Source organism: Orbicella faveolata, unplaced genomic scaffold (genome assembly GCF_042242905.1).
Source record: "Orbicella faveolata isolate gen_17 unplaced genomic scaffold, um_ofav_v1 contig_3, whole genome shotgun sequence".
In the NCBI taxonomy this organism is placed as follows: domain Eukaryota; kingdom Metazoa; phylum Cnidaria; class Anthozoa; order Scleractinia; family Merulinidae; genus Orbicella; species Orbicella faveolata.
In genome coordinates, this window is record NW_028301558.1 from 3,252,419 (window position 1) to 3,275,108 (window position 22,690).

The 22,690-nt window shown below is 41.6% G+C and overlaps 1 protein-coding gene across 1 annotated transcript in view; it reads left to right on the plus strand.

The window, feature by feature from the left end:
• The window catches only part of LOC110040581 (dynein axonemal heavy chain 5-like), a 54,147-nt gene that overhangs the window by 11,558 nt on the left and 19,899 nt on the right, over window positions 1–22,690 (plus strand). Inside the window, exons 11-43 of the mRNA XM_020745831.2 lie at window positions 971–1,056; window positions 1,217–1,544; window positions 2,157–2,363; window positions 2,851–3,168; window positions 3,558–4,695; window positions 5,188–5,423; window positions 5,548–5,652; window positions 6,067–6,180; window positions 6,628–6,690; window positions 7,057–7,295; window positions 7,647–7,887; window positions 7,980–8,179; window positions 8,711–8,864; window positions 9,249–9,412; window positions 9,829–9,931; window positions 10,445–10,549; window positions 10,772–10,933; window positions 11,418–11,642; window positions 12,570–12,822; window positions 12,993–13,091; window positions 13,779–13,949; window positions 14,349–14,560; window positions 14,765–14,899; window positions 16,132–16,293; window positions 16,791–17,037; window positions 17,619–17,860; window positions 18,343–18,483; window positions 18,974–19,208; window positions 19,559–19,701; window positions 20,125–20,382; window positions 20,727–20,940; window positions 21,699–21,808; window positions 22,358–22,644. Coding sequence (XP_020601490.2) covers window positions 971–1,056; window positions 1,217–1,544; window positions 2,157–2,363; window positions 2,851–3,168; window positions 3,558–4,695; window positions 5,188–5,423; window positions 5,548–5,652; window positions 6,067–6,180; window positions 6,628–6,690; window positions 7,057–7,295; window positions 7,647–7,887; window positions 7,980–8,179; window positions 8,711–8,864; window positions 9,249–9,412; window positions 9,829–9,931; window positions 10,445–10,549; window positions 10,772–10,933; window positions 11,418–11,642; window positions 12,570–12,822; window positions 12,993–13,091; window positions 13,779–13,949; window positions 14,349–14,560; window positions 14,765–14,899; window positions 16,132–16,293; window positions 16,791–17,037; window positions 17,619–17,860; window positions 18,343–18,483; window positions 18,974–19,208; window positions 19,559–19,701; window positions 20,125–20,382; window positions 20,727–20,940; window positions 21,699–21,808; window positions 22,358–22,644 — 7,097 coding nt within the window. The remainder of the gene's footprint in view (window positions 1–970; window positions 1,057–1,216; window positions 1,545–2,156; window positions 2,364–2,850; window positions 3,169–3,557; window positions 4,696–5,187; window positions 5,424–5,547; window positions 5,653–6,066; window positions 6,181–6,627; window positions 6,691–7,056; window positions 7,296–7,646; window positions 7,888–7,979; window positions 8,180–8,710; window positions 8,865–9,248; window positions 9,413–9,828; window positions 9,932–10,444; window positions 10,550–10,771; window positions 10,934–11,417; window positions 11,643–12,569; window positions 12,823–12,992; window positions 13,092–13,778; window positions 13,950–14,348; window positions 14,561–14,764; window positions 14,900–16,131; window positions 16,294–16,790; window positions 17,038–17,618; window positions 17,861–18,342; window positions 18,484–18,973; window positions 19,209–19,558; window positions 19,702–20,124; window positions 20,383–20,726; window positions 20,941–21,698; window positions 21,809–22,357; window positions 22,645–22,690) is intronic.

A 22,690-nucleotide genomic window follows, 5' to 3' on the forward strand; every position in this document is an offset into this window, starting at 1 on the left:
GGAGGTCACGGGTTCGAATCCCGTTTAAGCCCTGATTTTTTCAGGCTTCTTCTTTCCAATTGCTTAAATTGGAAAATTAACTGCGATGATCATTCTTCACTTTCATCTACAACCGCAGTTCAAATATGAATTATTTCATATAAACTTCACGTCAATTGTGGATTGTGTTCAAAAAATTAGCACGCGCGGGCAACTTATTACAGGACTATGTTAGTTTAGCCAGTAACTAAAATCAGCTAAAGTCAACCAATCAGATTGATCAATTGCCGGTCCAACATTCTCTAGGTATTTTGGCCGGGCACTGTCCCGAATGATCCCGCATGATCAATCTTCGTTGTATGGCTGACGTTTCTGAAAGAACCAACTTTCACATAAACACCTTTTCTTCTGTTTCCTTTCACGGCAGACGGGAGTACTTATGCCTCTATTGCCCTCCCACTCAGAATTGTACGCTTGAAGTCTTCGATGTTTTTCCAGTCCGTGATCGTGGCATTTTTCATAACATTCTCAGTCGTGTAATAAATTTCTTATTAGCCAAGCTTGCTCGGGACCGTACTGGGAGAATATCAACCCTCGGTCTTTTTTGTCCGGGCCTCGCTGTGCTTGGTCCGTACTGTCAAGTCATCGGGCCGATATTATACCAGTACGGCCCTCGCGCTTGATTAATAAGATATACATATATATATATATATATATATATATATATATATTCTATCAACTTGTCGCCCAACAAGTAGTACCGTTACTCACCGATATACTTAGTCCCACTGGCCTCGGATAAAAAATTGGGATTCTTTGGTATGTTGAGCTGTCGTTTCATTAATTTACCTGCGCCCATGATTCTATGTTCTATCGTTGAGCTTCATATTGTGCGTGTTTTCAAAACTTCACCAAACTGGAGTTACCGATTTAAATCTAAGTTTTGTAGTAAACTACGTATGCACATGTATGTTTTTGTTTACGAAAACAGGTTCAACTTCAGATTTTTATGGACAACGCATTTGACCGGATTCCTTCAACTCAGCGTGCTTTGAGATTAATTAGGAAGTTTGAAAGGTAAGTTTTTGAGAAGTACAATGTAGGATATGAATATACAGAAAGAAAGCTAAGATGGTCAAAGCAAAACGGTCATTCCAGTTTTATAAGACAACTGAGAAGGCCAAGTAATATTAAAATTTTTGTAATCAGTAATTTCATTTGAGCTTTTTCCCTCCAGGTTGTCTCTCGATAGCTTGAAAGACACGATCCAAGAAAAATACGAGCGAATCCTCATGTATTACGGCCGTGACATCGATACGATTCAAAAGATTTACCAGAGGCATCGCAACGATCCGCCAGTGGCCTGGGACCTACCGCCCATCGCCGGCAAGATAGCCTGGGCCCGACAGATGTACAGAAGGATTCAAGAGCCAATGGAAATGTTTCAGAAGTATCCTACAATTCTTCAGACGGCGGATGCAAAGAAGATCATCAAAAATTACAATAAGCTGGCTAAGGTTCTGTTGGAGTTTGAGGTGCTATACCATCAGGCCTGGATGAAACAGGTATATAATACGGGTAGCAGTTACGATGTAACAACTGAAAGATTTGTTCCGAAAAAGGTGCTTTTCCCACCAGGAACGACCACCTTGTCGCGATCGCGCGTCTATCCATTCGCGTCTCATTAAAACGACCTTACATGTATTTACAATAACCTCCTGATCTCTGATGTTCATGGTCACATCTCTTTTATCGACCAGTTCATTTTGCTCCCAGGTGGCCGTTGTAGAGTGGCATTTTACTCCCAAACAGTGGTGCCATATTTCATTTTGCAACGTACATGCATTGAAAATCAAATAGACCGTGGTGAAATTTCTTCTTATTCACTAAGGGCCAGCAAGGGCAAACAGGCTGTTCCACTGCGCTGCACCCTCTTTCTAAGGAACAGCTACATTGTATGATGGTGCGGTGCTGTGAAACAGTTTACCCGTCAAACTGCGGCAAGTACAAACTCTCACCAGTTTTAAATCCGGTTACAGCGGTCTCTCCTAGCACGTGTAAATAATATGAAGACACGGCATTCGTGGAAAGAAGGCACCGCTAAAGAGCTCTCATTTGAATTGTTACACGTTAGGGTTTTATCTAATCTCACGTTCGTTTTTTCTTGCACCATGCAGGTGGAAGTAGCAAAGTCTGGTCTCCAGGCTTCCCTCCTTGTTCGTCACCCTGAAACCAAGGAGTTGTTCGTGAACTTTGACCCTCAGATTCTAACACTCATCCGGGAATCGGAGTGTATGGTTCGCTTAGGGCTGGACATTCCATTTGGCGCCCAGACCCTTCTCCAAAAACGACAAACAATCAAGAACAACTTCAACCGACTTCAGGTAGGAAATGGCTTGTGATGAAATACGGCTTGAAGCCTGCATAGTAACATTGCACACAGTTTTGTATTACAGGTCTTGATAAGCCATCCAGCAAAGATGATCGCATTTGTTTTCATGTTTGTCATTTTACAGGAATTAATGCAGTCGTGAAAAGATGATTACACATAAGAATACAGTTTGTATTCAGGCGCGTTTTCATTGCTAGACTAAATTGCTTCATGTATGTTCTGTGTTTCATGTCCTCTAAATTTCTCTCGAGTTCTCAACTGATTATCGTCGTGTTTTGTGCCAGTATTATAATACTGAGGCATAAAGTAAAATTGCGGTCTCAATAATCGATCTCCTAAAACGAGTAAGTCATGGGAGACTACGTTAAGGCGCTTTTTCTCTTTTAAGTAATTGCGAAATGGTTCAAGGACAGATGTGTTTATCTAATTAAAAACTACCAGCCAGACTGACCCGAATTCTCTTTTCCCTCTTTCTTTAGCTGCTGTTAGGTGAAAGCGTACGTGTTCTGAGCAGAATACCTCAGGCATTTAAACCTCTGATGTCGCCGCATCTGGCTAAAGTGGAGGCAGCGATCGAGCCAGGTCTCACAATGCTAAACTGGACATCTCTGAGTCTTGACGCCTATATGGATAGCGTGTACGAAGCTCTGAAAGAGCTCGAGCTGCTGATTGATCGAGCGAATGATCTGGTCAAGTTCAGAATAGAGGCAGTGTTGCAAGAGATGAGTAACACACCGCTTTGTGAGTTGCCCAGTGATGCTCCTTGGACGATAGAGAAATTCCTTAAAAATACAGAGGTAACTTAATTTCTATTGTTACTTTTTTTAAAGAAGAAAAAAATGAAGGCAAATAGGCCAAATAATGTGAAGGACACTAGCCAAAGGCTAGAGTAACAGGAAATATGCCGCATATGGACTGATATCTTAGCGCAAATTTAGTTCTGTTGTTAAACCCCCAAAAGTTGGCAAGCGAGCCAAGATGCAGTCAGTTAGTCATGGCCAGTGAGCGCACTGCGTGTGATCGTAATGCAGGTAGTTTTGCTTTGCCTACCCTAATATTCCAAATCTTGTTACGCGTAATCGTTTTGAAGATAACGTAAAGTAGCTACAAATATTATTACTTCCCATAGATTGGATACTTAGTCAGTTTGCCGTTAATCGCTTTCTGTTGCATTGCATCCTCACAGGAGCTTTGTAAGCGAGGCTCAGAGCTGCTGGAATCAAAGAGCGCACGAGTGGAAGAAGCTGCTAACGAACTTATTGCAATGTTACTTGAACTTGACGAGGAAGATGAGGACGAGCTTGACAGCGACGAAGATCAGGAGAAATTGGACGACTTGCCAAACGACAAGGACGATGGAGCGAAAGATGAAATCGTCCCTAGAGGGGAAAGTGCACGGAGTCGCCCCCGCACGGGTGGTAGTCGTCCAGATAGTCGCTCGGCTAGCAGCCGATTGGGGAGCGCCGTCATTAGCCCAGCGGCTGCTGCAGCTAAACGCAAGCGCGAGATACGTGATCAACTAAATATGGAAGCTCAGGAATTGTTGATGCATTTTATTCATAAGAATGTAGACGCGATTGTTCGGGTAACGAGAACAACGTTAGATGGGATGCGCAAACGCGTACAGGCGGCAATAGCAGTTCATTATCTTGAAAACAGCAACTCCACGGGGCAGGGGAGGGACTCAGGTCCTGATTTGTCGCCGCTGTTTTTGGCGAACGTGACGCTGCAGATTCCAAACATCACCATGCAACCTGCTTTGGACGAGATTCAACAAGGACTAAACAAAGCGGCACAGTATGTCGTGTCTGTGTCCAAAGGCGTGTCGCAATGGAACAGGACTTGTAAAGCGCTCATTAAAAAAGAGAAGAAAGAAAAAGACGATTCTGATGACGAGGCTCGGAGCCGCTCGGCAAGTAACGCGGGAAGCGACGACGAGAGCCGATCAGACGTCGCACCATCCCGAAGAGTTACGAGAATGCCAGCGGATAGCGACGCCGGTACAGTCGTCAGCATGGCAATCTTCCCGCAGAAAGCGAATTACTTCAAAAACGTCGCCGAGAACAAAGAAATCGCTAAACTGGTATCATTCCTTTCGACAGCGATTAATTCCCAGAAGAAAGATGTCACGACCGCCTTGCAGTTTTTTACCAAGTATGAGCCAATTTGGAAAGAAGACCGAGAAGAGGAGATTGCGAAGTTTTTGGAAACTGATCCCAAGCTGTCGGAGTTCGAGGCACAGATTCTGAGGTACAAGGCGCTGGAGGAGACTATCATGAAAGAACCAGAGTCTTACAAAGCTGGAGCCATAGCACTGTTCACAGGTATCGTGTGATGACACGTTCATTTCTCCAAACCGTATTAATAGTTTATCAGGCGTGTGACGAGAAGAAAGAAAACCATCAACCAGAAGAGATCGTATTAATCGACCCTCAAATTCTCAGACCTGAAAATTTGAGATTTCTTTGGCGATTAGCTGTGAAAATTTAAAATCTTCAGCAGTGGACCCAGGCTATGAATCCGGCAACCTTTATGCGTCCAAATTCACACTTACAATTACCACCAACTTATTCCTTTATAATGTAGTTGTTACTCGTAGGATTACAGATGTGTGCCATAGCTGTGAATTTGCTAAGAAACCGCCATTTGAGCTCGTTTACGTGTCGTTAACACGTTTCACCTGTTTTCTGATTTACTCTTAATTCTATTTTTGGGTATAGTGGTTTGTTTTACTGTGGTTCCTGTAGTTTCATATTCGACAACTACTATCGAAAACGTTTTCTCTGTTTAACTGTTATTTGCTGCTTTTCTCACAGAACGCCTGAAAACAGCGTTGTGCGCAGAAACAAGAGCCTGGTGCGTAGCGTTTGGTCGAAACTGTAACGTCAGGTATCGAACAGAAATGGAGGAAATATTCACCTTTATTGAAGAGATCACGAAGCGTCTCAGCCGGCCAATCAAAGACCTTGATGATATACGGCATGCTATGGCCGCCCTGAAAGAGATCCGGGACAGAGAGATCATGATTGACATGTCCATTGGGCCTATTGAGGTAAGGGGCCTAGATGTTCCTACAGTACCGGCCATGAGGATTACAGCTTTACACGCGCGTAGAGTGCAAAAAAGCCACATTTTATTTGTGTGCTCAAGGATGCGTTCTCGTTTTGTTTTCACAGGAATCATATGCGGTGTTAAATCGTTATGAACTTCTCGTCGCCAAAGAGGAATCGGAAAGGGTGGATACTCTTCGATATTCCTGGCAGAAACTCCAGTCACTGGCGGTAAGTACGCTGATGACAATTTGCTGAATTGTTAGCTTGGGTATTGACGTTCATAAGGTATTGGCATTCATATCGCAACTTCAACGTTCGAACTTCTTTTCAGGTTTTGAGGAAATGTTATGTCTTCACTATTGTGTAAATTAGATTTGTTCGGAAACGGTGTAACCAGAACGTAGTTCATTTGCACTTTTTCATTTGCTTAATCGTCTTCAACTTCGTTTGACAGACATCCTGTTTGCCCTCATATTGGTGGGTGGGGCTGTCGTCTTGGGCTAGAAAAAAGTGAAATTAAAAGTTGAAAGTTAAATTTGGAGTTAGCTGAATGTACTTCCTTGTTTTGTAACGAAAAAAAGTAATGAGCAGCCATTAAGAGCACTGCACTGATAATGTGTATTTTTATCTTTCTCTCTCCAGACTGAGTCTCAAGGGCATCTCATACAAATTCAGCCCAATTTCAAGGGAGATCTTATCGACAAAGTGCAAGTCTTCATCGTCGATGTGTCGTCTTTCTCCTCAGACTATCACTCGGTATGTTTATGTCGACTCCACTCTCACGACCAATATGTTACCTTGTGTTCCAGCATATTTATATCTGTAGTGTATGGAGTAGAATCCCGATTTTTCAAACCATCTAAGGGAACGTAAATTGGCCCAAAATATCGAAAGGTTCGAGAAATCTATGGTAGATTTTCTTGCAACCTTTTAAAGGAGCTGAAAAATTGCCCCGTATAATCAGGAAGCTGGATAAAGCGAAGGTTGTAAGAATTTGGATTCCACGGCAATTATAAAAACATTTGTGATGCTTGCGTTGCTGTTACGAAAGAAAAAAAAAAAAAAGATGGGGATTTGCTGTTACGTTTTCGTGCCAATGCCTCTGTTACGGGAGACAAGAGGTTGCAATATGGTTATCTTTTGTCTTTCATTTACTGTAGTATCTGTTATTATCCTAACTGTATTGTACTGTCTTGTTATCAGAGCGGCCCAATGGTTGCCAACGTCCCTCCTCGCGAGGCTAGTGATCGACTCATCATATTTCAGGTAGGTTTGCTTACCTGGAAATTCTCGTGATAGCAATGTAATCTACAAGCGACATGACCACATGAGGTTTATTGTGTTGAATCCAATCCTGAGCCCGGGGTTTGAGCCCTGGCCTCGCCTTTTCAGTGTATTTGAGTCTCCGTGTTGTGTCCTTGGGCAGGACAATTTATTTTCACGGTGTTCAGTTGATGTCTTTCGAGTGCCAATTGGTGGAGACAGAGAACTATTGCGATTGATTTCTGACACATCCAGGGCGAGTGTTGATGCGCTTAAGTAGATGATAGGTCACTGGGCGGTTCAGAAACAGTTCAGTCAAGAGCTCTTGTCACATATAATTGTATTAATTGCTTGTCTTGTTCCGTTTAGAACCGTTTTGATGCTCTGTGGCGCAAGTACGTGACGTATTCCGGCGGTGAAGAGCTGTTTGGGCTCGCTGTGACTGAATATCCAGATCTTATGCAGATCCGCCGAGAACTGAACCTTCTACAGAAGCTCTATGGTCTGTACAACGACGTCATCGATACTGTAAATGGCTATTACGACATCCTGTGGGTTGATGTTAACATCGAAAAGATCAACATCGAACTACAAGACTTTCAGACCCGGTGAGAATTACTCAAAGATCACTTAGCGTGCTGCAGAAGGCGCTACGCACAATATCTAATGGAGTGTTTGAAACACTCACTGTTTCTATTCTGCATCTCTCTACGTCAAAAGAGTCACATGCTGTAGTGTATCTTACTTGATTTCTACAATATTTTTATATTTGTACAATATAAGGTTTAGGTTTTCTTTGATTGAAAGTCCAGTATTTTGTAAGTATCCTGACCAAACCGTATCTTATCCAACGTATTTCTGTGTTGTACTGGATCTCCTGATAAGAGAATAAAATTGTAAATGTTTTGACTGACACACCGTAGTGTCAATTTGATTATCTGTCTCTGACCTTGCGACAGATGCCGTAAGCTTCCCAGAGCCTTAAAAGACTGGCAGGCCTTCCAGGATTTAAAGCAAACCATCGATGACTTCAACGAAAGCTGCCCGCTCCTTGAGCTGATGGCTAACAAAGCCATGAAACAAAGGCACTGGGACCGAATAGCCGGGCTGACTGGTCATACGTTCGACATGGAGTCAGAGACGTTCTCACTCAGAAACATCATGGAAGCACCACTACTGAAACATAAAGAAGACATTGAGGTTTGTTGTTGTTTTGCTTATTGCCAAATTTTAATTTACAATTATTCCCGTGGAGAAGTATTACAGAGATTTACGTTCGTTCTTCTCTTTAGGATGTGTGCATCGCTGCAGTCAAAGAGAAAGACATTGAAGCCAAACTGAAGGCAGTCGTTGCCGACTGGAGCACAAGAGAACTGACGTTCGCAAACTTCAAGAATCGCGGAGAACTTTTGCTGCGAGGCGACAACACGTCCGAGATTGTGGCGTTAATGGAGGACAGTTTAATGGTGCTTGGGTCGTTAATGAGCAACAGGTAAGATTAATTCTCTATTTGAGGCGAGAAGACCTTGTGGCGAACGGTTGTTAACCCATAAAATCCAGAACTCGAACTTGAACTTTAAAACGTTTACCGTTCTAAACTTCAACTTCACTTTTTTATTGCGGACTATTTACAGAGTGAATTTACATCAGTATTACACAAGAAATATGAGAAGAGAAATATATGTTACATATGACTATGAAAGGAATTAAAAAAGCTTTCGAGCTGGTTATCACCGTGTTAAGCTAAATGCGGAGAACAAAAATACAATACGGAGGAATACATTACTGAAAATACATTACAAAACTATAAGTGACTATATTATTAACTATATTTTAAGTATTTGAGAGGTAAAAGAGGTAAAAGAGGTGTTACTTGGTATCATTTTTACTTGCTGTTTGTGGGTAACCGAAATCTAAAACTTATTACACTCGGTCAGGACCCAAAATTCAACGGGCATTAGAACTATTAGATTTAGATTCATATTTGTAATCGTCTTTACTTGATCGCTGATTATCTTACCAGGTATAATGCGCCTTTCAAGAAGAACATTCAGAGTTGGGTACAAAAGCTTTCGAACACAACCGACATTATTGAGAACTGGTTAACAGTGCAGAACTTGTGGATTTACCTTGAGGCTGTGTTTGTTGGAGGAGATATTGCAAAACAATTGCCAAAGGTTTGTCACAACTTCCATTGATAGTTTTACACAGAATCAAAAAAGAACGTAAATTTAACTCTTAAATGAAATAAAATGAAATAAATGCGGCTGGGACCTCAACTGTAAGCGCTATCCCAGCGGTACCTAACTCATTTAGAATTTTTGAAAAGGTTGAGAACAGAATCTGAATGTCCAGCAGACTCGAGGCTTGATCAGTGAAAGCACATGGTAGTCGAGAGCCTAGAGGGGATATTCGTTAAACTCCCTTGAGAGCTACCCCCAAACTATTGTCTTTCCTTCACGTGCTCTAGCTTTAGCTAAACACTAACAGCCAGGATAACATAAAATTTTCATTGTCAGGTTAATAATCCCTTTGAATCGTCGATATTCTTTTATTTTCAGGAAGCAAAAAGATTTCAGAACATTGACAAACAGTGGGTAAAGATCATGACTCGAGCACATGAGAATGCTAATGTAGTACAGTGCTGTGTGGGTGACGAGACTCTTGGACAGCTCTTGCCACATCTCTTGGAACAGCTGGAACTCTGTCAGAAGTCACTTAGTGGGTATGTAGTGACTGGCAGTTGGACAGACAGTGCTATGTAACTTTGGGTTAATGATTTGAGCGACTGTTGCACAAACACCTATTTCCTTCAGGCTATTTCAATTGTCTCTCAGTTCTTAATGCCGTTAATGACAAATTTCACTGTATAGAAATGACTTTTTTCAGTCAGTGCTCAATATTGTATGCAGTGATGTGGAAGTTTCTTTCAGTTTTCACGTGTTACAGCCTCAATGTTGACAAAATGCGTTCGTATTATTTTAGTATAAATCTACTAGCGTTCTATCGCGAATGCATGAACTATCAACAATTACTCGATAGAAATCTCCAGCTCATTATCCAATCGTTAAGTAGAAACTAGGCAAACTTTGTAACATTGGCGAATTCAAACTTGTTAAACCAAACATTTTCTCTTCGCAGGTATTTGGAGAAGAAGCGTCTCGTTTTCCCAAGATTTTTCTTCGTTTCCGATCCAGTGCTCTTGGAAATTCTTGGTCAAGCAAGCGATTCACACACTATTCAGGTAAACAAAAAAAAAGGTTGGACCAGTTTGGCCAACACGATAGTATAATTGGCCATAAGTAAGCAGCTGTTTATAGCAACTTTCTGCCAGAAGGGTAATTGGGTTTGGAGTGTTCAGAGCAAAGTATGCATGTATGCTTATACGGAAGTATGAGATTACCGGCGCTCTCAACCGCCTTGCATAACACGCACACTATTATGTGTTTACCATGCAGCATGTAGAGGACACCAGAGAGCAATCTTGCTCGTATTAACTCGGGCACATGTTCCTCTTTCCTCTCTCGTGGTGCTACTTGCCGCTGATTCGAAGTGTATGAGAAAAAAGTCTTTGCAGGTTGGAATTTTTCGAGGCAAGCTTGCAAAAATCAGTTTTCAAGATTTCACACCCATGGCACTTCCCCACACCAAATAAAGCTGAACTGTATGGTCTTTGTTACCCCTCAGTTATCGTGTGGTTAGAAATTTCAAGCACAGTATCGTTGTTAATCGATGCAATAATTGTTAAATATTCCAGGCCCACTTGTTGAACGTTTTTGATAACACCAAGACAGTCAAGTTCCATGAAAAGGACTACGACCGTATTCTTGCTATCATCTCTTCAGAGGGTGAAACAATCGAGGTGAGAAATGTTTATTCTCTCGCTTTAAATACACTACCACTCCATCTCGTGAGCCCATGTGTAATGAATCCGCTTTTGCAAGGGAAAAAGAAAAGAATTTCAAATCTCGAAAAAAATCCCTGAAAATATTGCTATTTTTGGTAGAAGAACTTGTGCTAGGGTGTGTCAGTAGCATTGTTGTGTTCCTTATCTTATTACCAGTTCTGTTGTTTTTGTTTGTAGCTTGAAAAACCTGTTATGGCTCAAGGCAATGTTGAAGTTTGGCTAGGTACTTTGTTAGAGATGTCACGCAAGTCAGTCCATCACGTGATTCGTACAGCGCACACCGCTGTTCAAGATCAAGGTTTTAATCTGCTGGAGTTTCTTAGTACATTTCCGGCTCAGGTACTGATGTTTTGCTCTATCGTGTTCTAGAGAAGGCTTTTGAAATAAGTTCTTGTGACGATCTGTGGACCACGACTGGCTGGATCAACTTTCCAAAAAGTTGAACATCGTTTCATTCATGCCAAAAATACTGCTAAAATCCGCTCAATAAAATAAGGGGTGTGGGCAGAAAAAGATATGGAAAGAGACGAAGGAGACGCTGTCTTGTATTCATTGACTTTGTAAATCCTCATTTTACCCTTCCCTCACAAGTGTTGAACCTAAAGTAAGCAAAGTTAGAGATCAAGGCCGTTCAGAACGCGACGTTTCTGTCAAATGTAGATACTCGGATTTCAATAAAGAAAATTGTAACGGACTTGCCAGTCGATTAAAGTGTTTACAAATCGGGGCAATGGAAGCATTTGTCTTTGGTTTCGACCATGCGTGTAATTATAATATATGTGATTGGTTTTCCTAACAGTAATTGTGCAAATTTTGTTTGTAGGTCGGCCTGCTTGGAATCCAGATGATATGGACAAGAGACTCCACAGAGGCGCTGACAAACGCTAAGTATGACAAGAAGGTGATGCAGCAAACCAACACTGCCTTTCTGGAACTGTTGAACGTGTTGATCGAACAAACCACTAAAGAACTCACAAAAGTTGAACGAACGAAGTTTGAAACACTCATCACCATTCACGTGCATCAGAGAGACATTTTCGACGACCTGGTGAGTGATCTGGTTTTATATAATAATCAAATGAATGCGAGCGCCCTGATTGGTCAATCAGCTATGGTTTATTGAGTTATTATATAAAAGCAATAGACCACAAGTTTTTATGGTTTAGAGGCGTGATAAACCACTTGGGATGTTGGAAGAACACTCGAAGAATTCGTAAATCACTCGCCTGCAGCTCGTGATTTACGAATTCTTCTGGTGTTCTTCCAACATTCCGCGTGGTTTATCAGCCTATAAACCATAAAAAACTTGTGGTCTGTTGCTTAAATAACCTCAGAGAACACATTCCCAAAGTTTGTCTTACCTGGTAATCCTGTATAGTGAAACTCGGGCGGTGGGATTTAAATATTGCAATTCGTAATACGCTAAGTACAAAAATAATCGAGTAAAATATGGTAATAAAACAACTGTTCCAATGTTGTTGTTTATATTGGTCGATGCGCTTAGCTTCACCTAGCTAGTTCACAGGCATGCCACTTAAACTGAAAGAAACAAATCAAGTAAATATAAAAATGACCACTTCTTAATTACGACACTTGATTGCGGCAATAACTTGACAGCGAGAAATAATTATTTTAAGTTAATTGTTTGATTTAAAATCTTGGTGGGATTTTGGCGGTGAATAACGACATTTCCATCAAAGCTTTAGCATAAACTCTCGCAACAGGAATCTGCCCTATCAAGGAACAGTCACATCCTTTAGTTTGTGACCTGTTAGTAGTTTCATCTATCTTCATCAGTTCTTTACTGTCTTAACTGCCTTCTTTTAACGCATTGAAACATGCTCTCAAAACAGAAGACTTGATACCTGAACCGTTTTACGTGCCGAATTTGAAATTTTAATTTGAAAGAAAACGGACGAATCATAACACCTTTAGATTAAATGATTTCTTTTGAAAATTCTCTCCTCTCCTTCAGTGTCGCATGCACATCAAGACGCCATCAGACTTTGAGTGGTTGAAACAAATTCGTTTCTATTTCAACGATGACACGGACAAGTGTTCAGTTTCCATAACAGACGTGGACTTCATCTACCAGAACGAATTCCTTGGCTGTACAGAAAGGCTTGTCATTACACCGCTGACCGATCGCTGCTACATTACTCTGGCCCAGGCCCTTGCTATGTCTATGGGTGGCGCGCCGGCTGGACCGGCTGGAACTGGAAAAACAGGTTTGCGTTGAGTCAGTTGCGAGATTGCTATGAAATTTAAGGATCAGTAGTTTTAGCTTATGTGACTCGAATGGAAGGTTGGATTGCTCCTTTGTATCAGCTTTGATAATCATACAGTCAAGTAGTTGATGTATTTGTCGCGTTACAGTGTTTTCTCTTTTATTTTACAGAAACCACCAAAGACATGGGAAAAGCTCTTGGAAAATATGTGGTTGTATTCAACTGCTCGGATCAGATGGACTACAGAGGACTGGGGCGAATTTTCAAAGGTTAACATATTTAACGCTAGTTCTCAATGTTTCTGAAGAGTTAAACGACCGCAAAATAAGATCTGTGACTCAAAGGATTCAAAGGCTTTCCAGTATTCCCAGTTAATGTACGAAAACCCGAACCTGAGCTAATTCTCATGCACGTCGCAGCCAGGATGAATCATGGTAAAATCGAAAAACGTTCTCCGGCCAAAGGTAGATTTAAAACACAAGCTTTCGACTGTCTTAACTACAGTCTTCAACGGGCTGTCGAAAGCTTGTGTTTGTTATATACTTTTAGCCGAAAAATATTTTTAGATTTTACCAAGGTTAAACCTCCCCCAACTGGCAGGAGGCAAACCAGGTGGTTATTTAAATCCATGGCTGAGGAGTTCATCTCGGGACTATAAAGACAACAACACCAGCGAGTGGCCAGAACGTGAGTTGAACCCAACGATCTCCAGATTTCAAGTCCGGCGCCCTAACCACTCGGCCACGTTGCCCGAAAAATTTCATACTGATCGGGTGATTCCGTGTGATATCCCGGATTGGTTGTTTAGTTGTTGTCTTTTCCTCACCCAAGATCGAACTCACGTCTAGAACCGCTCTTTTACGCCGTGTATAAACGTTCCCAGAGAGCAGAAGGTTGAGAAGTTATCTATTACCATAGAGCCGTCAATAATAGCTCATTTGTCTTGCGTATTTCAGGACTGGCCCAGTCAGGCAGTTGGGGATGTTTTGATGAGTTCAACCGTATTGACCTGCCTGTGTTATCAGTGGCTGCGCAGCAGATCTACATCGTGCTCATGTGCAAGAAGGAGAGGAAGAAGCAGTTTATCTTCTCGGACGGAGATGTGGTGGAAATGAATCCAGAATTTGGTAACTTGCTTTCGCGTTCCCTGTATCGCCGTAAATTGTATTTGCACACATTTACCTTGACAGGGCGACATCTTGTTGTTCTGCACATTCGAAAACGTGCGAAAATCCTAGAAACCGTTTTCGTCTGAAAGTCGGTTACATTACTTAATAAGTGACTTGATACTCCGAAACGGTTTGCTGATTGTCGCAGAAGACTGAAGAAAACCACAGGCCGCATAATATTTTAGAGTCGAAGATATAATTTCAGACGTGGTTTAAACAGTCGTACTCCAAAAATGTGTCTTTTTTCCAATGGCTTGTTCCCATTCAAGGCAGAAAGAGAGAGAGGAGAGAGACTAGTTGTGCAACTACAAGGAGTACCTTTTACTTTACAACGCTCTTTTTTTTACTTCATCTCAGGCATCTTCTTGACGATGAACCCTGGCTATGCTGGCAGACAGGAACTTCCAGAGAATCTTAAGATCCAGTTCCGTACAGTGGCCATGATGGTGCCTGACCGACAGATCATCATCCGTGTCAAGCTCGCTAGCTGTGGTTTTATTGACAATGTCACTTTGGCCAGGAAATTCTTCACTCTGTACAAACTCTGCGAAGAGCAACTTTCTAAACAGGTAATTTGATCAAAAATAACGATTTATTTCTCTTTATTTGTTTTCTTCTGCTCCAGTCGAACAGTGAATAGACTATGCATGTTTTTCTGTCAACTGTTTCAGTTTACGTAAGCGTTTCTTCTCAGTTTGCACTTACGGTCTTCCTATCGTAAATTGCTATAAGCAGTTTTCTTTTAACTCTGCTTTTGCTAATGTTCTCTTCAGGTTCACTATGACTTTGGCTTGAGGAATATTTTATCAGTTCTGAGAACTCTTGGCGCTGCAAAACGATTGAGTGTTGGAGACAGTGAGAACACAATTGTGATGAGAGTACTCAGGGATATGAACCTTTCCAAACTGGTAAGACGTTAAAGGCTGGTTTCCATATGATCGCAGACGATCGCGGATCGCAAATCGCAGATCGTTGACGATCGCAAAGAGAGTTGTTTCCATATAATCGCAGACGATCGCAAGCGATCGCAGAGCCGACTGTTGCATACATTTCGGACAGCGGAACTGTCAAAATTACACGCGCGTTGTGCTGGCGGGAAAATCGCAGCAAACAATATGGCGGATGTCGAGGAGGAAACTTGTAGTCAACCTATTTTGAAATTTCCTCGGCACTGCATCTTGCCCCGATCCAGAAGGTAGCGTTTTCAATCGCTTCAGATAACTACCATACGCATTTCTTATGTTGCGGAATTTGACCTGTGCCTCAGCCGCCGATAAATTAAATTTCTCCCCGATTTTTTCCCAGCAGTTAGCCTTTTTGCTTTTGTCTTTGAAATCTTTACTATTACGGTAGTAAACGCACTGATATCGCGTAAATTCCTCCATAAATTTCTCGTTACTGACGTTACCTTGTTCAACGCCAGCCATGTTTACAACAAATAAGCAGTTGCTTTGTTGCAAAGAAGCGTTGAATCATGGGTCGGAATTCAAAATATCATGGGATACGTTTCGATCGCAGATCGCAGAACTTTGGTTTCCATATGATCGCACGATCGCAATTGATCGCGGACGATCGCAGACGATCGCAGACGATCGCAGAAGATAGAACATGGTTCTATCTTTCTGCGATCGTCTGCGATCGTCTGCGATCACGATCGCAGGATCGCGGACGATCGCAGATGCGTGTTTCCATATGATCGCAGACGATCGCAGAACTTTTTGCGATCCGCGATCCGCGATCGTCTGCGATCATATGGAAACCAGCCTTAATAGTGTCAATAGCAATATGGAGTATTAGCACAAATTTTGTTCCCAAAGGACTTCCGTCTTTGTTTCTCGAGTAAATCTTTGACCTCTGGCACCAATTTGGCAACAGGGTCAAAGCTGAAAATGGTAGTTTCGTGGGTTTGTTTGAAAGTATTAACTCTCTAAATGTCAGGAGGTGTTTCAACAAAAACGTCTGAAACCACTTTAGCTAACGGAAGATGGCTAGTTCTCAATACAAGAGGTAGACACTATCACATGCGATTAGACAAATCTTTCCTTTTCTTCCTCTCTATTGCCTACTGCAAGAGAAGCGCGGTCGGTGGCTTTCTTAAACTGTAGTTTGATCTCGAATTTTGTTCCCATTTCTCCTTCAGATCGATGAAGACGAGCCCTTGTTCTTGAGTCTTATAAACGATCTCTTCCCTGGTATTGTGCTGGACAAAGCTGGTTATCCAGAGTTAGAACAAGCAATTGCCAATCAAGTAGAAGAGGCTGGACTCATCAACCATCCATCTTGGAGGCTAAAACTTATCCAGGTAATAATCTGTGTGGCTGGGACGCCCGACGCGGCCTCGTGCTTTCTAATATCTGTTCATGAAGAATGTGATTCTGGAGTAATGGCTGCGTCCTTTGTATCCTCTCAGTAGACTTCCTGCTCGAAGAAAAGACGAGCGTTCGTAACAGCAATAGGGGCACTTTACGTTTTGTATGTGATTGTCTTTGTTGGAAGGCTAAGAAAAAGGGGCGAGCCAGTATACATGTACTGTCAATGATGGTTTTTAGATGCGACTCCTTCACAGTTGCAGGATACTCTGTCGTGGTGTTACTTGCATTGTATTCGCCCGTATTCGCATATCTTCTTGCGTTTAAATAAAGTGAAGCTATTCGTTGTAAAATTCCACCCAGCAAATGTGTGAAAATCTTCGTTAATTTGCCATATTTGACAAGGAAAACGCTATGCTTAATTTTTCTACTGCTAATGGCAGTCTTGTCGTGCAAATTTAACGTGCCTGTGATTCTACGTCCTTTGCAGTTATTCGAGACCCAGCGAGTGCGTCACGGCATGATGGTACTGGGCCCCAGTGGGGCGGGGAAAACTGCGTGTATCCATTTGTTGATGAAGGCCATGACGGATTGTGGGACACCGCACAGAGAAATGAGAATGAACCCTAAAGCCATCACTGCTCCTCAGATGTTTGGAAGACTGGATGTTGCCACAAATGATTGGACTGACGGAATTTTCTCTACTCTCTGGAGAAAGACACTTCGTGCCAAGAAAGGTTTGTATCGATTCTGACGGCGTTCTTCACCGCCGCTGTAACTGTAAAGAATAACAACAACTGGTTGATTAAGAGCGATGTACTTACACGTAATGTTCACCATTTGGGGGTAATTAAAGTCAGAATTACAACAGCGAACAGGGAGCAGGCTCTGCTACTAACGATCAACTCGAAACATACACATACAGGCCTATCTTCTTATTAATGACTAAATGGCGACGCTATTGCAAAGAGAAGCTATTTTGGAGATGCATTTGCCAAGCGACTGAACCATAAGATATTCAGCTATGCAGATTACATTGCATTATAAAATACGAGAAACTGGTTGGTAAAGTGTACTCCATGCATGGGTAAACTTTACAAAGGAACTGATTAGAACGATATTGGTATCGTCTAGACCAATAAGTCACAAAATTATAGCTGCATGGAAGGTTATGACAGGAGTATCCAACTGTTTTTGTTTTGTTGTTTAAGTGGTTTATGTGACTGGTTTATTTGAGTGGTTTGTTGTGCTGTTGTGCTGCTTGTACCACAATCAAACTATATAGTCGTTGAGCAAAGCTTGTCGTGTCTGTCACCAGGCGAACGAATCTGGATTGTATTGGACGGACCAGTGGATGCCATCTGGATTGAGAATCTCAACAGTGTCCTGGATGATAACAAGACCTTGACTCTGGCTAATGGCGACAGAATACCCATGTCTCCTCAATGTAAGATCATCTTTGAGCCTCACAACATTGATAACGCTTCACCAGCTACTGTGTCACGTAACGGTATGGTGTACATGAGCTCCTCTGGGCTGGATTGGAGACCTGTGCTTCAGGTGAGGATTGCGTGACTGATCATGAGTTAAGTATTTCAGTAGGCTTCCAAACAGTTGTTATTTGAGTTGTCACGCAATGGAGAAGATTTGCCTAATGACCCTAATAACAGACTGTGAAGTAGTAGGAGGAGAAAGAGGTATTTCAAATGTTCAACCAGTCTGCTTACGCCAAAACAAGTTACTGTAGGAGAATGTTACGTCATTATGTTACCCAGAAATCAAACAATAAAATGCTGTGCCGGAATTTCTTTGACTGTGAAGAAATGGTAGGAGGGGTGGCTAACCGAAGTTGAAAATCATTCATTTTAAGTTGTATCTGCTGCTGTTTGGACAGTTAGATAACATAAAAGACTTGGCTCGCTATTTGAAAGACTGGCCGAAATGATTATCAATCCGTGCACACGATTTGTTTTGGTAACCCATAACCATACCCAAAAGTGAAAGAGTCACTTTATGTTGGTCTCACGCTGAGTTTGTCATAGGCATGGCTCAACAAGCGACCAGAACCTGAGGCGGAGGTCTTGAAAGGTCTGTTTGACAAATCTTTTGAAGAGGTCCTTCGCTATGTACAAGAAAATTGTGTCTTCAAGATGGAAATTTTGGAACACAATTACATTGTGCAGGTGAGCTGTTGGTAGCTATTAGTAGGCCGTGCTGTAACAAAAATGTTCTGAATTGCTTTGATACAGTGCCGAAGTTCTTATTCCTTGAGACTTTTTCAATGCTAGCTATTGCTGGAAATTTGTTGTACATTATTTCCAGTGGCTTACACTGAGTGTCTTGTATTACAGAAATTAATATTTAATCTTCTCTGGGTTGGCAATTCCACGTAGAACGGAACAGCAATTTTACTACTTTACTGAAAATACGTTGCTCTACATTAAACTGCATGACTGGACTTAAAAACAAACAAACAATTAAAAGAGTTTTGTGTTTGTTTCCTAGTCTTTGTTAATTTTCCCCAAAATGTGTTAAGAAAGCGTTGGAAAACCTATCGAAGGGCACGCTCGCGTTATAAACATTGCGATAGCTATTTCTCGCTATTTAATGATAGTATGATACTTAGTACTTTTATAACTTGTTGTGACCAGTTTTCTTGTGGTTTATTACTAGGCCATTTCGATTCTCGAGGGTCTGATCCCCAAGAAAGAGGACGGCTCCAATGTGTCAGCTTCTCACCTTGAAAGGCTCTACATCTTCTGTGTAATGTGGAGTGTTGGCGCGTTGTTGGAACTGGACGATCGTGCTAAGATGGAGGAATTTACAAGAGCAAATTTTGAACTTGATTTGCCTCCCATCGAGGAGGGATCGCAGGATACAATCTTTGAATTTCTTGTCAACGAAGCAGGTAGTTTGAAATTTCCGGTGTGTTTGCTTACGTTCTGTTATCCGGCGTGGGACATTGGTCAGCGAGGAAACTCTGAGGGAACAAATACATGTTGCTTCGTTATAGACTGAAGCAAACCTTGCCTCCCGAAAATTAACTTAATGTTCGTTTCAACGCATTTCTAAAACAACCTGTGGAATAAATGCCCACACTTGTCAACAAAACGGATCAATATTTGTTTCATGACATTTTTTTGTCGTTTAGCCAGGGCGTTAGAAACATCTGTGTGAAGAAAAACTATTTCAAAATTAATTGTGATGCTTGATTTTTCTATGTATAATTGTAATTTTCCATGTGTTCTTACATTGCAGGTGACTGGGAACACTGGAACAAACGGGTGGAGGAATACATCTACCCCAAGGATCACAACCCCGACTTCTTGTCCATTCTGGTCCCAAACGTGGATAATGTGCGGACAGACTACCTCATTCATGTTGTTTCCAAACAGGGAAAGGTTTGGAACGATTCTACTTTTTTGGCTTGCCGCTTTAATATGTTTTCCCCCCTTTTTTTACTCCAGGGGGTTCAAATTGTTTTGATTACTGTAGCCTGCCTAACAAGCGTTCTAATACGAGCGAACAGCCTCTCGTTTGCTCGCAGGCTGATTGCCGAGGATTACGTTGCTGAAGTTCTGCTGCAGTTGTCATTGCAGTTGAGTCTGCAGTCAAATATATTTTGTTCAGAGATGCACTTAGACAAGTTAAAAAAGAGGAAATTGCCATGTGCGAAACAAGAGTTTTTTTCAACCAGGGAGATATTTAGTCATTTGCTGATAACTTTGTTGCCAATTATACCACAAACGTGACTGTGTCGATTTTTGTCTAATAGCCTTTTCCAGTAACCGTTTTTATTTGATAATTTGTATTTGTTTCACCAGGCCGCCTTGTTAATTGGCGAGCAAGGAACAGCCAAGACTGTCATGATAAAAGGCAACATGGGTAAATATGACCCTGAGAGACATTTAAGTAAAAGCTTCAACTTCTCGTCGGCCTCCACTCCGCTGATGTTCCAAAGAACCATCGAAAGCTATGTCGATAAGCGAATGGGCAACACATACGGACCACCAGCCGGCAAGAGAATGACAGTGTTTATTGATGATGTTAACATGCCGATTATCAACGAATGGGGCGACCAGGTTTGTTCAGATTTCTTCAAGGCTATTGGATAAAGTTGCAATTTTTATTAATAAAGCTTCCTAACAAAGGCGGTAATTATCAACCTCTTGGCTAAGCCAATGAAAACTCTTCAACTGCATTATCCAATGATCCAGTGTTTAATAATCAGGTTTAGATTTTCCTTCACAATCGAGAATCAATTCGCCGAGAGGTTTTAGAAGAGGCCAACTGAATGGAGATGGCAAGCAGTTCAAAATTAGGAACGCAGCATTTTATGAATTCACCTCAGTTTTTCTCAAGGTCAACTCCATCTTACAATCAGCTCCAAATTTCTCTTCTCATGCTGGATTTTGTCATTCCTCAGGTGACAAATGAAATAGTCCGCCAGGTTATGGAGAACAAAGGTTTCTATAACTTGGAGAAGCCTGGCGACTTCACTACCCTAGCAGACATCCAGTTCTTAGCGGCCATGATTCACCCGGGAGGTGGCAGAAATGACATTCCACAAAGACTGAAAAGACAATTCAGTGTGTTCAACTGTACTCTGCCAAGTAACAACTCTATTGACAAGATCTTTGGTAAGATATTAGCTTGTGCTCCTCAATGTTGTAGGTATTGTGCGTTAAATGTCAGTGGTACAGTCACCTGGAAGATCTAATTGGTTTTGGATTGTCCTCTCATTAGGAATGGGTTTTTTTTATTTGAACATCTAGCAATATTTCTAAGTAGGCATTTACTCCAAGCTAAGAGCACAAAAAGCTCATCAAGAGAGCTTATGCCGTTTACACTCTTAAATCACGGTCGCAGCGAAAAAGGAACAGTAACAACATCAAGAACAAAAAGAAAATAATTACGAAAAACGGTTTGATTGGGAGATAAAAGACTGAACAGAAGTGGATTCTTACGGTGTCGAGTTTGATTCCAGTGTTCAAGCTGCTACTCCAACGTGTTTCTGTTTTTGGAGCTACAGTCCCGTGCATTTTTCTTTGAAACATTAGCCTTGTAGATGATAGTATCAGTATGTACAGCTTGAGAACTAATTGACTAGAGCAGCAATGGGAATGAGATTTGAGTGTAACATGTCCCACCCCAGTTCTGGTCTTCGTAGAATGTATCCTCAAATCTCTCTGCGCACGACGCAGCGATTGTTTCAGTTGCATGAATGTTGCAACTATATCTCTGTTATCTAAACTGCTTGGTCAGTTTAGGGAACGTTATCACTAACAAACTGTACTGTGGTTACGAATTGTTCCCGGTTTTTGTCTAGGAACTACTCTCAAAAGAGTGGTGGAAATAACACTATATCAATCTAATGATCTGTGTTCTTTTCGTTAAGGTGTGATCGCGGCTGGTCATTTCTGCTCAGAGCGTGGTTTTTCAAGTGTTATACAAGAGCTTGCTAAGCAGCTTGTGCCATGCACTCGCAGATTGTGGCAACTGACGAAGGTAATGTTCTTTACTGATCATAAAATGCAAGAGTGTGCGATTTTTCTTACTCTGTGATCATCTTTTCATCCCGTAACAAAGCAGACTCCCTGCTTTCTGTAACCGTATCAAGAAATGCGGAACAAATTCGAAAACAATAGCTATTGTTAACTTTTAATGGACCTGTCGTACAATGGCAATGTACTGATGTGTTTTTTCCGTCTATGCATTGCTTTCATGACTTGAATTAATATATTTGGCGTTTCCGTACAACAACAACACAAACAACAGCACCTTTATTCACTCATACAGTTTTACAAGAAAATATGTGTAAATAAAGGACAGAAAAATAATGTTCATTTGAGTCTGGAGACTGAAGTAACCCGAAAGATTTCTAGTTGGTCTCCAGTTATTGTAAGGCGGGCTTCTATAGATATTGAGAGTGTGATCGTCTGGGTGAGTTTAGTTCTGAAAAGAACTGTTGTTGGTAACGGACGTTTCGACAACCTGAGCGGAAGTTATTTTCAGAGTCTAGTGAATATTTGACGCTTTCTTTCATTTTACCTCCAGATCAAAATGCTTCCCACTCCAGCCAAGTTTCACTACATCTTCAACCTCCGAGATTTGTCCAGGATTTGGCAAGGCATCCTTTACTGCATCTCCGATGTTGTATCGACTCAAGAAACATTGATGTCTCTATGGAAACACGAATGTATCCGAGTGATTTCCGACCGCTTTACGAATCAGTCCGACAAGGACTGGTTTGAGAAGACCATGAAGCGAGTCATTGGCGAGGAACTTGGTGAAGAGCTACAGGCTATGATTGAAAATATGCCATACCTTGTCGACTTCTTAAGGTATGTATTGTGTTTTAGAACATACATGTGGAACTACAGGCTAAAC